Raw genomic sequence first — 13,104 nt, forward strand, 5'->3', positions numbered from 1 at the left:
ACTTTCTTAGTAACCCATAATATTAAACTTTTGCTCGACAAATAAATTAATCATGGCTGGTGGTGAATCTTGCATTTGTAAAATAGCACCAATAACTTATGATGCTGCATCTACATCACCAGTGCACGTTAACAAAGCCAAACAAAGCTTATTGTTATTGTCACCAATTACGTCTCCCTCTTTGAATATTTAACTCCTTTGAACTGGTGACCTTTGGATCACAAGTCTGGTTGCAATTCATTTTGATGTTGCAGAAATGAAAAACAAAGCATCTTCAAGGAAATATAATCACATTTGTCATGACCGTTGTAATTTTTTTTTATTTGATTAAAACAAATATCAATTCATGTAAAAATCCCAGAAGACTAAAACATTTCTCATGTTTAATTGTGGAATATTGCAGCACATTGTAATGTTTCCATGAGACCTCTTCAATAAATTATATAAATGTACAGATGGGTAAACAGAATGTTACACAATAAATGCATCATTGCACTGTCCAAGTAGGATTTATGTGTACTTGAAAATAGCAAGTCACTTATTTTTTTTTCAAAACTAGGTTGAATAACATCCATAAAGATGAATAAAACAAGAAAAAAAAGAGAGAGAGAGAGAGAGAAATTATCTGGAGGAAAACCATCCTTCTGCATGTGAAGGAAACAGCCCTTACAGTGATGTGGAATAAGATAGTGCGGTGTTCTGACCCCTGTTCAGGCGCTGGGTGGCTCCATAAGGTGTATGGCTTTTCAGTGTCCTACAGGTATGTTTTTAGCTCTCACAGCTGTGCTTATGACAACAGAAAACTTAGCCGTCTGATTGGCCCATTCAGACACCAGGTTTGGAGACCTCACCCTCACAAAATCTAGCAGTCCACATTAACATTGTGGCTCTTGTTCAATTTGGTTTTCTCTGCATATTTTCTTAGTCTTAAAGGTCCCTGCACAGTATCTCTCCTCCTGACTGTAACACTTCTATTTCACTTCTGCTTTTTTTTTTGTTACATTTTTAGTTAAACATTATAATGATATAATGATTTATTTCTTTAAAAACATATAACTTTATTTCGTACAAATCTATATAACCCAAATTTAGAAATCTTATTTACATGAGTTTAAAATGGCTAACTGCACACCCAAAGAAATGTTCACCCATTTGCATTGCACTCTTTTTTTTTTTTACAAAGAGAAGAAAAAAAATCCAACAGCGATCAACCAAACTGTCTCATAAGTCTTAGAAAACACAAATTGCCATTCTCGACATATGTCCACCTTATCCCATGAAGTATTTTATTTTAGGGGCAAAACAGCAAACAAAAGGAAATGGAGAGAGAAAAATAATAATAAGGGTGGGTGACTTTGTCTTTCACTTTCAGTGTTGTCCTCCTTGGTGTGACCCTCATGGGTAGAAGGGACCGAGCAGTTACTGGTGCCAATAGTACTTTGTTTCCCTCTAGTGGTGCGTGTCAGCACCGCAGGGCTAAAGGCTCACACAGCACCTTCCTCCACACAGCCTCCGCCAGCTGTATAACGGAACTCCTGCAGGTTGGACACGCCATGGAAGTGTACAAAGGCACCTGCCACCACCAAGATATGGAATAGCTGGTGGGAGTGGAACTGCAGGAAAACAAGGTAAAGGTTAGACTTTAAACGTAGCAAGGCAGGAGAGAATGCAAACATTTGTGTTTAGAGGTTTCCTATTTAGCGTGTGTCTCTTTCTAGGATACCAAATTATCATTTATAATACCTTACAATGGAAGTCTATGGGGCAAATCATTCCAGAATGTTTCAAATAAAAAATGTGATACTTGTTATCATGCTTCTTCATTACAAAAATGTGGTTATTTGAGCTGAAGAGATAGAAATAGTGAGCATTTTAACATTCATCCCAGTGCTATGCCTTGCCCCATAGACCCTGTATTGTGTGTGCAGACAAATGCTGTTTTTACGAACCGGTATTTGATATTTTCTACAGAAATGCACCTTTTATAAATTCAGGTTTTGGAACACTCTAGTAAACTATTGCAGGATAAACATTTATAGCAATGAATGGGAGACCACAGCAAATATTATTTTTGCTTACCCATTTGCTTCAACATCAAAAAAAAAAAAAACCTTCCACGACTTGTCAGAAGAGGAAAAAAATAGAGCTGTGGATTATGACAGAAGAGTGAATATGCCACATTTAACTCAGCAGCTGTATTAGAAACCCAATCACAGCAGTGGTAACAATTTTTTTTCTTTAAACTAATTCCAGGGTATATTTAACACAAAGCAAGCATAAACGAGTCACCACAATCTGTGAACAAGGTCTATTGACAGCATGCCATGGTGCTGTTGACAGAGTTTAAGTTTAATAAATGGACACAGGGACATTTATTTGTGCACACACAGACATCTGATTTTCAAGTTCAGCTAACTTTAGGTGTTTGTGTAAAAGTGTAGGCACATGTGTGATAATACTCACCCAGATGTCACACTTGCCAGGGAAGAATCTCTCAGGGATGCGTGCTGCATATAGGCAGGCTCCTGTGATGTACAAGACAGCCATGAGGAAGAGCCAGCCCATCTGTCCCATGGTGGTGGCCCTGAGGAAGCCCTCTGTGATCATAAAGTGCAGTGTGGGGACGACTCCACTGAGGCCCAGACCTACAAACACACCTGAAAACGCAGAGAACGATGGGGTATTAATCTCTCTAACGCACTAACACTCATATAAATGCTGTTAATTATCTGATACAGACATATTCAAAAGAAACTGTAAAAGACAAAGTGTCAGTGTTGGCAATTGTGGTCCAACTCAAGCTATAACCCTAACAGCAGCACAGACTTAAATACTACACTTCAAACACCAAAGGCCATGTTGATCTGTCGATAATCATTACAGTGAGATGGGGTATTACCGGCTCTGACTCCGCGGTACTGTGGCGTGGCGAAGAAATCGCACTGTGAGACGGTGATGGCGGCGATGCCCAGTATACACACCACAAACAGGTAGATGAAACAGGGCTGAGGGGAGCAGTAGAAAGAGTAGTACAGCCACGGGACAAAACTGCCCATGATCAGGAACGCAATGCCCGAATAGTCCAACCTGTAATGGGAGGGAATGAGAGAGAGGCAGTTAAGAGATTTGTTTGTTTATTCATTGATGTCATTATAGCATGACAGTAAGTTGGTGAGACTTGTTCTTTCACTCTTAATATAATAACAGGTTTAAAATTGATTTTCAATACAAGATAAGGATTTTACAGACATTGCACTCACAAAGAGTAATGTATTACCAAAGCAGTATTTTAGAGCAGAGTATAACTAGAAAAATAAACAATAGTTGACATTATTGACTTTTTAAACAGATTTATTAACTTCCATGGATTTCCCATGCCTGGAATTCACAATTTGACAACACTTTACATTAAGGCAGTAGTTTACTTTAACCAGTATTGAAAAAAGCCAACAGAGCATGTTTTTCGGCAGTTAATTTTTCCCTCTATAATCCCTTTCTGTTGCTCTTTATCGTTTAATTATATTTATGTGAATATTTGTGGTTTGTGTTATAATTTGTGGCAAAAAGCTTCGATTTAATGAGATAAATATATAGTTTGCACGTGTTGCGTGCTTCAAATTTGAGTGCTTGTGAATATTTGGATCCGGTGTTGTGCTGAATAGTGCTCACACCTTTTAGAGCTCCTTGGTTCATACACAGAAAACACCATCATGAGCATCACACGATCTGTAGCAGATGACAGCGAGCAGAACGCTAATTCACTTTGTAGCACAAGGCACCTTCAGACTACATATATATATTAAATACCAGCTTTTTGCAGTTTAATAATCACTTTGCGTCTGTACAGTTATGTAGTATTCACTGTAATACAACTACTAATACAAATAAATCAACCATAATTGTATAATAATTAAGCAAAATCACACATCTGTGATGCTCTGTTAAGCAGCACTTTAGTAAAAACAATAAAAAATAACTCCAATGTTGATTGTGCTGTGAGGTTCTGTTTAAAAGTATTAAAATTGATAAAAAATAATATGTTAAATATAAATTGTTATATTTTCATTTGATTGAATTTATTTAAATTTATGGTTAAAATTGAAAAACTGTTGATATGCAATTTTAGAAAAAATAAAACACTGGTATCATAATTTTTTTTTTTTGCAAAGTGTCAACTTGAGTTTGCTTTAGTTTAAAATTCTGATTAAACGATTTAAATTATTATTATTATTCTTTTCAAATTGAAGAACTTCATAATAAAAACATTATTGTTTGGTGTATGTAGCGGGTACTTTAGTTTTTTTATCATTGCAGTGGAAATCTAAATCTCTAGCTCTTCGCATCAAGATATCGGGCTTACAATCAACATTAAAAGTTGTATACGTTACAGTAGTTAATGCATTATGAACTGACCTGACTCTGAAAATGTATATTTATAAATTAACATCAATCAAGATACCATAAAAACATAGTTCACGGTTACTTTGGTACCCAATGGATCAACAAATATTAACTTACTGTAAAGTGTTTCAGGGTTTATTTCCATGTGTTATTATAAAGACTGTTGAAAGGGTGTTTGTGTTAGTGTTGTGGGTGCTGACTTTGAAAATACACGAGACACCCCCTCCGAGTGGCAATAGACGGTGTGGAAAAGCCAGGAGAAGGACAAGCAGAGGATTGCCCCCAAGAAGAACATGCCGATGACAATCTTTTCCTGGAACGGTGCCACGAACGTCATATTGGGTCTGAACATGTACACGATTCCCAGACAGAGAAAGAACAGGCAGCCTGCATACACAAGGGAAAACAGGTTACATATGTGTGTGTTAACGTAAACATCAAATAACAGGTTGATTATAGATGCATATGGAGGTGATGTTATTAGAAAAGGCAGCATTTTACGAAGATGCCCTACCCGCTACAGTACAAACAAGGTTTAAGCTAAAAATGCACTATACCGGTCAAACGTTTTGAAAAATGTATTCTATATATATATATAAAATAAAAAAAAAATAAAAAAATCACATTTTTGAATAATAGTAAAGTCAACAAAACTATGGGAATTATGTTGTTACTAAAAATCCAAAATAAATCAAAACTGTGTTATATTTTAGCATCTTAAAAGTTGTCACACTATGGCTGGAATTTTCAGTCATGCACTCTTGACATTTTCTGAACCAACTTCTTGAGGAATCACCCTGGGATGCTTTTTAAACAGTATTGAAGGAGTTCCCATCTATGCTGGGCACGTATTGGCACCTTTTCTTTATTATTTGGTCCAAGTCATCCATTTCAAAAAAGTTTTTTTATTTAATTTTTTTATTAATTTAATAATTAAATTAACGTAGTAGCACAATTATATTTGTCTACAAAACTAATTTCAAACATTTAAGTATACGACTTCAGATCAAAAGATTTGTAAGATCATGAGAAACATTTCTTCATTTATACATCCCTACATTCCATGTGTTGTGGACATTGTGCACACATTCCTCCACTAGGCGGCAGCACTGCACTGAGTCCAAAAACATTATCCTGTACCTAAACCGAGTGCTCATTGATCTAAAGCTATTAGTTTTAACTTTTTTTTTCCCCTTTTCAATTATCTCGAAATGAACTATATATGTATATTATATCCACTTTTGAGAGTATGTATATGTGTGTATGCTATACCTAGAAGATGGGTCCAAATGTTGCCCGTTTCTGTATGGATTCTGAAGATGCTCTTGAAGCATGCTCTGAAAGAGGGCATGGGCGGCCGGTGCCCGTGCAACAAGTAGTCATTATCCTTCAGCCAATCGGGGAGGACATCATGAGGAATGACACGCCATCTGCCCTCCCACATCTAGGACACAACAAATATCTATCTTACAAAATGGAACTCAAAAGCAACACTGGTCTCAACAGAAACCCAACAGAAAAAAAATGACATATCTGGTCACTATTTGACATGTCAATGCAGAGACTCATGCCTACATTACTGGCTGACATGCGAAAAGCCTTCTTTATTTAACTTCAGAAAGTAATTACACGGTGTGAGCATGTGTGAGAGAGAGGGGAAGAGAGCAAGAGATAAGCATTAATTACAGTCCATCTCAGTTAAGACACAAGGTGAAATTACATATCCAGTGAACCAGGGAGAATTCTAATGTCCAGAACGTAAAACACAAAAACAGTAATGCTTTTAGCTACACACACGGTTGCATTCCTAAATCTGTCAGAGCACAGTAATGGATGCTTTTTCCACTGTGGTGCTGCGAAATCAGAACTAGAATGTGCTGACTGAGCAAGTGACCAATCGTGAGTCGCCACATCACTAGCGTTCTCATGGTACAGTTCTCTGTCCTGTGCACAGTTAGCTAACGGAGAAATCCAGGCCAGGAATAGTTTGTAATTGAACCGTACCAAACATCCTCAAGTGGAAAATCATTCAGCCCGATGGCGACTATTTGACGTCAGAAATAAAATTAACTTATAGTAAATTCAAAGTAACTTGAAATCCAATTTTACTGAAATGTTTCACAATTGTGTTGAAACCATCCTGGAAACGAGCTTAAAATACAATGCATCCCACTGCCTGTATTTATAAGTGATAGTTATAAGTGGCAAGCCCAAAGTCACATAATAAACAGACATGGCAACACAGTGCACGTGAGCTTAATTAGATCAAAGTAAATCAATCATTTCAGTCCTCGTGAGTTTCTAATGTTTTTTTTTTCTACAGTGAAAACATAACCACAGGTGGAATATATTTCTCGTTTTCTATTAAAGAAAACTAGCATGCCCAGTTCCTCTATACCAGCTGTGGTCACGCTGCTGAGAAGCAGAGAACTTGGTGGTTTAGTTTCTAAACAGCTTTCTGCCAAATCAGGCTGGTGAAAACCACACCTTTGCAATCTTACCAGTTACATGCATAACAACCTAAAACAGGGCAAAGAGAACTACAGCTAAATTAGTTGTAATATTTGCTACCTAAATATTGTATACTAATCTCACTTTAACAGAGAGGTGTTTGCAAGAAGATTCCTAGACCCATCTACATTCAGAACTACCTTTACATAAATAAGCAAAACAAAACAACGAAACTAGTTCATGTTGTTTGATTGGTTGGCTTGACTCCAAGGTGTGCCTTTCGGTCATCTGTCAAGATGTGCTCTCAGCGTGTGCTTTCCAAGAAGTGTTGCTTTCAAGACTCCTGTACTGGAGTGCTGATACTGAATGGCCCTGATTGGATCTTGTACCGTGTTTGCTCTTCAATACAGAAAGCATTGCTTCCTCCCCAAGGACGTGGGGGCATTAGCAGAAGGTCTTCAAGCTGAATTCGAGCTGATTTGGGGGCACAGCATTGCACCACATGCTACAAAGAAGTTGTTTTTCAGTTCCTGTTCCTCTGCATATGGCATACTCTCAATAGAAGAGTGAGACTGCTCTAGCCAGTAGATGGGCGTCTGGTTTGACAGGGAATGTACATGCAAAGGCAGCTGTGAGCACTTGGCTCGGTGTCAGGTGCACTGATGTCACTTAAAGGTATAGTTCACCCAAACATTTAACTTCTGTCTTAATTGACTCACTTATATTGCTCCAAACCCATATAATTTCTTTATTCTGTGGAACGTGTTGCTAAAATTGTTATATTCCTTTTGTGTTCCACAGAAAAAAGAAGTTCATATGATTTGGACCAACATGAGTGCGAGTAAATACTGACAAAATTATCTTCTTTTCTTTAAGTATCTGAGATTGTGTTTAATCTTGCTGTATGACCCTAAACATATAAACTGAAAGATCACATCTGTGTTTATGGAGTATGAGATGGGTCTCAGCTGTGAAATGAATGGATGGATGTGTGTGTGTGTGTTGGTGCGTGAGAGATGGTCTGACCTTGTGCACAAACTCCTCCATCCTCTCCATGGCATGGTGCGCCTGCAGCAGAAGGCCTTCATCAGAGCTCCTCTCCTCCTCCTCCTCCTCTTCCTTTTCTCTGTCTGTTGTTTCCTCCTTGTCTTCATTTACCACCGTCCTCACAGTAAAGCACTGAAAAACACATACAAACAAAGTCAGAATATTATTCAGGGGGCTGATTCTCACAAAAGATCCTGGTCCTATTTAATACAAAATCAAAAGAAAAAATTAAGAAAATGATATTTTGCATATAGAAGTGTCTTGAAATGTTAATCTTACTGATCCTAAATGTAGCTTTCATTTTCTTTATGCAACATATAATTTCACAAGTTTTTATTTATTAAATTGTGGTTAAATATAACCAGGACAGTTTCTTGACAGGTTTCATGAAAATCACATCAAAATTGACTCAAATGCAGTGAAATGCAATGCAATGAAAATAAAGGTCTCCATCTAATGAATAGGTAAAGACGGGATACAAGAACGTACTGACTGTCTCTGTCAGGTTGCATCTTTAAATATATCCCCTCTAATGCATCAATGCATTAAAAATCATCACTAAAGGAATAGTTCACCCAAAAATGAAAATTCTCTCATCAATTACTCACCCTCAGCCATCCCAGATTTTTACGACTTTTTTGTCTTTTGCTGAACACCACAGAAGATCTTAAAACAAACATTTTAGACATTTTGTTTACTATAAACCTCCACGGTCACAATTTTTTGTTTTTGCTTTTGTTACTGGGCAGGTAGGAGAATTTATATTAAAAAGGACTTAAATATTGATCTGATTCTCACCCACACCTATCATATTGCTTCTGAAGATATAGATTTAAACACTGGAGTCTTATTGATTACTTTTATGCTGCCTTTATGTGCTTTTTGGAACTTCAAAATGTAGGTCACCACTTACTTGCACTGTATGGATTTATAGAGCAGAGATATTCTTCTAAAAATCTTTGTGTTCAGCAAAAGAAATAAAGTCATACACATCTGGGATGGCAGGAGGATGATTAAATGATGAGAATTTTAAGTTTTGGTTGAACTATCCCTTTAACCCACTAGTGAACCACTCACCAATCCCTAGTACATATCAACTGGACTCAATTTTGTATAGTCATGTAAAGGCATCACCCACTCAGGACCCATATAAAAAGGTCAATTAAGGACTCTCTCATTTTTCTGTTTTCAAACACGCACACTCAATTAATACTGCATTGATTCGTATGACCTTGCTTATGGCATGTTCCCGGCACTTTGTGTATTGGAGGCAAAGCCATGTTGGCTCGCACCAGTTTATATCTCTCTGCACAGTGTGTGCTTATAAAAACAATCAGTGCTGGGGGTGGAGAGAGGCTTATATACAGTGCATCTGGAAAGTATTCACAGCGCTTCACTTTTTTCACATTTTGTTATGTTACGGACTTATTCCAAAATGGATTAAATTCATTATTTTCCTCAATTCCACAAACAATACCCCATAATTACAATGTGAAAAAGTTTGTTTGAAATCTTTGCGAATTTCTTAAAAATAAAAACGAAAAAAAAAACAAAAAAAACACGTACATAAGTATTCACAGCCTTTGTTCAATACTTTGTTGAAGCACCTTTGGCACCAATTACAGCCTCAAGTCTTATTGTGTGTTTATTAGTATTATTATGATATGAATTTGGAGACACGATGTACTGTATTTGCTGGCGGGGGACGTTTCCATGAGGTGTCAGTGATTGTTTTAGTTTCTGTTTTTTTGCACCTCTGAATGCGTTATTTTACAGAACAGACTGCTTTAACTGTAGAATCATCCAATGCCAGTCACTCCAGGAACACAGAGGAATAATGATAATAATAAAAAAAATATCAACATACATTTTTGCAGAAAATGTATAGTTCCAAAAAGCAACTATTGGCACAGATTAATCCGTAAAACCGATGTCTTGGTCTACCTCTAATTTCAATGCATCCGAAGCACAAATCGGATGAGATTCCAGATCTGCAGATGTTCGGAACTCCATGCAGCCTCTGTGTGATTCTCCATTTGAAATTAATCACTTCTGCTCAGATGCAGTGAAAAGGCAGCTTCAGAGTTTAAAGCTTATTTAGATGGCCTGCTTCCTCACTTCAAGAGTAGGAAATTATATAAATGTAAAAACGATGTTGTTTCAAAGATATAAAGCAGGGTTTCCCAAATGGGAAGTCTACTCACCACATTGCTGACAAATGTCATATGAGTGAACAAGATGAAGCAGACATTTACAAATACAGTGAAATTGACAATAAATGTCCAAGACATATTTTCACCTGGCATACTTTCCATCTAACAAGAAAGATCTGGGACACTGCTGGGCCAAGTAAATCTAGACACACCAATCAGCAGAAAACTCACAGTTAAAAGGGTGAGCGGCTAACATAGTGTCTCTCTTCTCGTCTGCAAGTGGAGCTGAGGTTGACCAGAAATGGATATATAATGCATGAATAACCACTTCCCATGCCTGTGTTCAGGTCTAGTGAATATTAAACGTGTCTTGTCTGCCACAGTTTCACCTAAATGCTTAAAGTCACCGGAGATAATTCAAGGGTGTCATCCACAGTTCCGAAAAATATATCACCCTTGCTTACAATGTGTAAATGTGTGCAAGTGTGTGTTTACGTGTGCGCACGAGAGAAATGAATCATCTCTTATCCTTTGTAAGATGTTGTTTTGAGCACATGCTGTAATTGATTCTTCAGTTTGAGTGTTTTGGAAGGCATGGGCATGAAAAACTAAGACATGTGAGTGAACTCGGCTATGGTTATAATCTGAGGTGACAAGGGAAGAGGGAGAACATAAAAAAAAAAAAAAAAAAAACACATACTGAGAAAACTGCCCCGAATAAGACTGCAAAAACACAGACGTGTTTCTTCGAAAGGCATGTGAGAGAGTCATACGATCAGTCTCTCACTGCCTACAAGTTCTGCATAATAAAGGAAATTGCATGTCTAATGAAACCACAAAAGGAGTTTTAATGTCTGTTTTGTAGTCAGACAGCTTTCATAGAAGTAATCACCATACCAGATATCGGCGATAGGATGATAGAAATGTGTCAGCTAATAGAAATGTACAAGTGGACATGACTGCTTAAAGTTATTTACATGCATTCATAATGAATTAAACTATGCAAATTAATTAAAAGTGTGCATCGGCTTCAAATGTGGCACATCCCAGCAGAATTGAGAAAACCATTCAATCTTAGTTTTACTGTTTTGTGTCTTGTTTTTAACTATTAATTAATTATGAAAAGAGAAACCGCTGCTTTAGCACTGATGCCAGACCTCTGCATTTGTTATGAATAATCTTTGTGTTTATCAAATTCCAAATAACAGTAGAAAATACTATGTGGCAAAATAAATAATACATATTTTAATATATTAACAAATAATACTACATAAATTGTGGATTTAAAAACAGGTTTATCTATTTGATAAATAAATAGAACATAATTGATATATAAAATGTGTGTGTGTCTAATATATATATATATATATATATATATACACACATACACACACACACACACACACACACACATTTTTACGAGCTGTTTGCTTTTTTGTCATGTACACAGCTGGTTCGGCGGTGTAAAAGAGAGAGGAAATGTAAACAGAAAAAACCCCACTAGTTTAGCAGCACCACCAAATCATGTGGGTTTTCTCCAAAGAAGACATGCTTCAAATCAACATTGTACTCCAATGTTCTTGTACTCTTCAGCATGTTCGTCAAAGCTTAACTGCTACCCAGACGGTCTGATTTTCCTGGGTTTAACGTGACTGTAATACCACTAGCAACCTGCTCTTCAGAGAAAATACCAAACAACACTCCCAACCTCTTAGGAGCTTTGTTTCAGTCATGTTTTCCTGTATTGATCAGAACAAGAGAACACATATGGTTAAAATAAAACCACTTATGGTCAGGATGCACAGACACCTGCATTTGCAGTAAACCTGCTCAAAGATGTCAATTGTAAAGCAGAGAGCAAGGAAAGTAAAGTGCAGGGAGCTTCTAATGGCAATAGAAATCAGGGATTTTTTTTTTTTAAATGAAGATATATTCTACACATTTGGAGCATTCTATTTTGGAGCATACCCATTCTTTTACAGCCTTGTTTCATTAAAGGGACTAGGTGGACTGATAAGGAGCTTTGCTTTGAGAGCAGGGAAAATACATTTTCCATAACATGACCCCTTGAACTTTTTCAGTATATTATCAAAACACTCGCACAATTTTTAACCGAGTCAACACAAACAATACAGACTCCTTCAAAATACAGAATAGGAGTGAATGTAAAACTTATTTTCTGTCTAATTTGTCAGACACACTGGGTCTCGGCATGAGGTCTGTAGGGCCTGCTGGACTTGTCTGAGATTAGTTAGCGACAGCAGGTCATAATGTGTTCCAGGCCACATCTGGATGTCAGATTAGTGCCAGATCAACTGCATAATATGAAAGTAGGTCTGGGTCACTCTCAAATAGCCTAGGTCTTAGGATCTAAACGAGAGCTTTGAAGTATGCAACTAATGGATTTTTAAACCCAGACCTCCACCCTATAGAGCCAATATGACACAGTGTCCTAACAAGCCGCCACAATTTACCAGCATCAGGTAATTGTTCTCTACTGAAAGTAAAATACCACTTGACCCGACAAAATCGCAGCCAATCAGAACATATCTGCGGTTTAATATACAGCATGTATAGAGCATGATTTCTGACTAATACGATTTCACAGAAGGTAGGATTATATAAAGGTGATGAAAATAAAGGGACCAACAAAATACTTTGTGGTATGTTGCAGCTGCATAAAGAAAAACGGAGATTACATTGGAAGAAAGATTTATCTCTTGGTGCTTTATCGTGTCAGGTCTGGTTAGGACATGGTGTGCAGATTTATCTGAAGGTATTTTCCATCATTATATGACCTCATTAAGTGCAAGCAATAATGTGGTGTGATGGTACTTGGCAACACTGCTCAAACTTCAACTATAAATGAGGTTAATGCCATGTGAAGGATGTCAAAACATTTATGCAAAGTGCACTGGCAACTCATCACAAGGAATACAAAAATACATTACCTCATAAGCGTAGTATACTCTAAGGTGACTTTGAAAGACCTTATGAGAGAGACGTTTTGAGTGAGGCAAGTGTTCAGTAACAAATAACAGCAGCAAACGTT

General features: G+C 37.1%; 1 protein-coding gene across 1 annotated transcript in view; it reads right to left on the reverse strand.

Annotated features, from left to right (window-relative positions):
* Positions 1-584: 584 nt before the first annotated feature.
* The window catches only part of LOC127637748 (adiponectin receptor protein 2), a 30,963-nt gene continuing 18,443 nt past the window's right edge, over positions 585-13,104 (reverse strand). Inside the window, exons 3-8 of the mRNA XM_052118999.1 lie at positions 7,879-8,031; positions 5,674-5,845; positions 4,602-4,788; positions 2,900-3,087; positions 2,464-2,657; positions 585-1,613 (exon numbers count right to left, since the gene is read on the reverse strand). Coding sequence (XP_051974959.1) covers positions 1,485-1,613; positions 2,464-2,657; positions 2,900-3,087; positions 4,602-4,788; positions 5,674-5,845; positions 7,879-7,908 — 900 coding nt within the window. The 5' untranslated portion in view covers positions 7,909-8,031 and the 3' untranslated portion in view covers positions 585-1,484. The remainder of the gene's footprint in view (positions 1,614-2,463; positions 2,658-2,899; positions 3,088-4,601; positions 4,789-5,673; positions 5,846-7,878; positions 8,032-13,104) is intronic.

This window comes from Xyrauchen texanus, chromosome 45 (assembly GCF_025860055.1).
Source record: "Xyrauchen texanus isolate HMW12.3.18 chromosome 45, RBS_HiC_50CHRs, whole genome shotgun sequence".
NCBI classification, from domain to species: Eukaryota; Metazoa; Chordata; class Actinopteri; order Cypriniformes; family Catostomidae; genus Xyrauchen; species Xyrauchen texanus.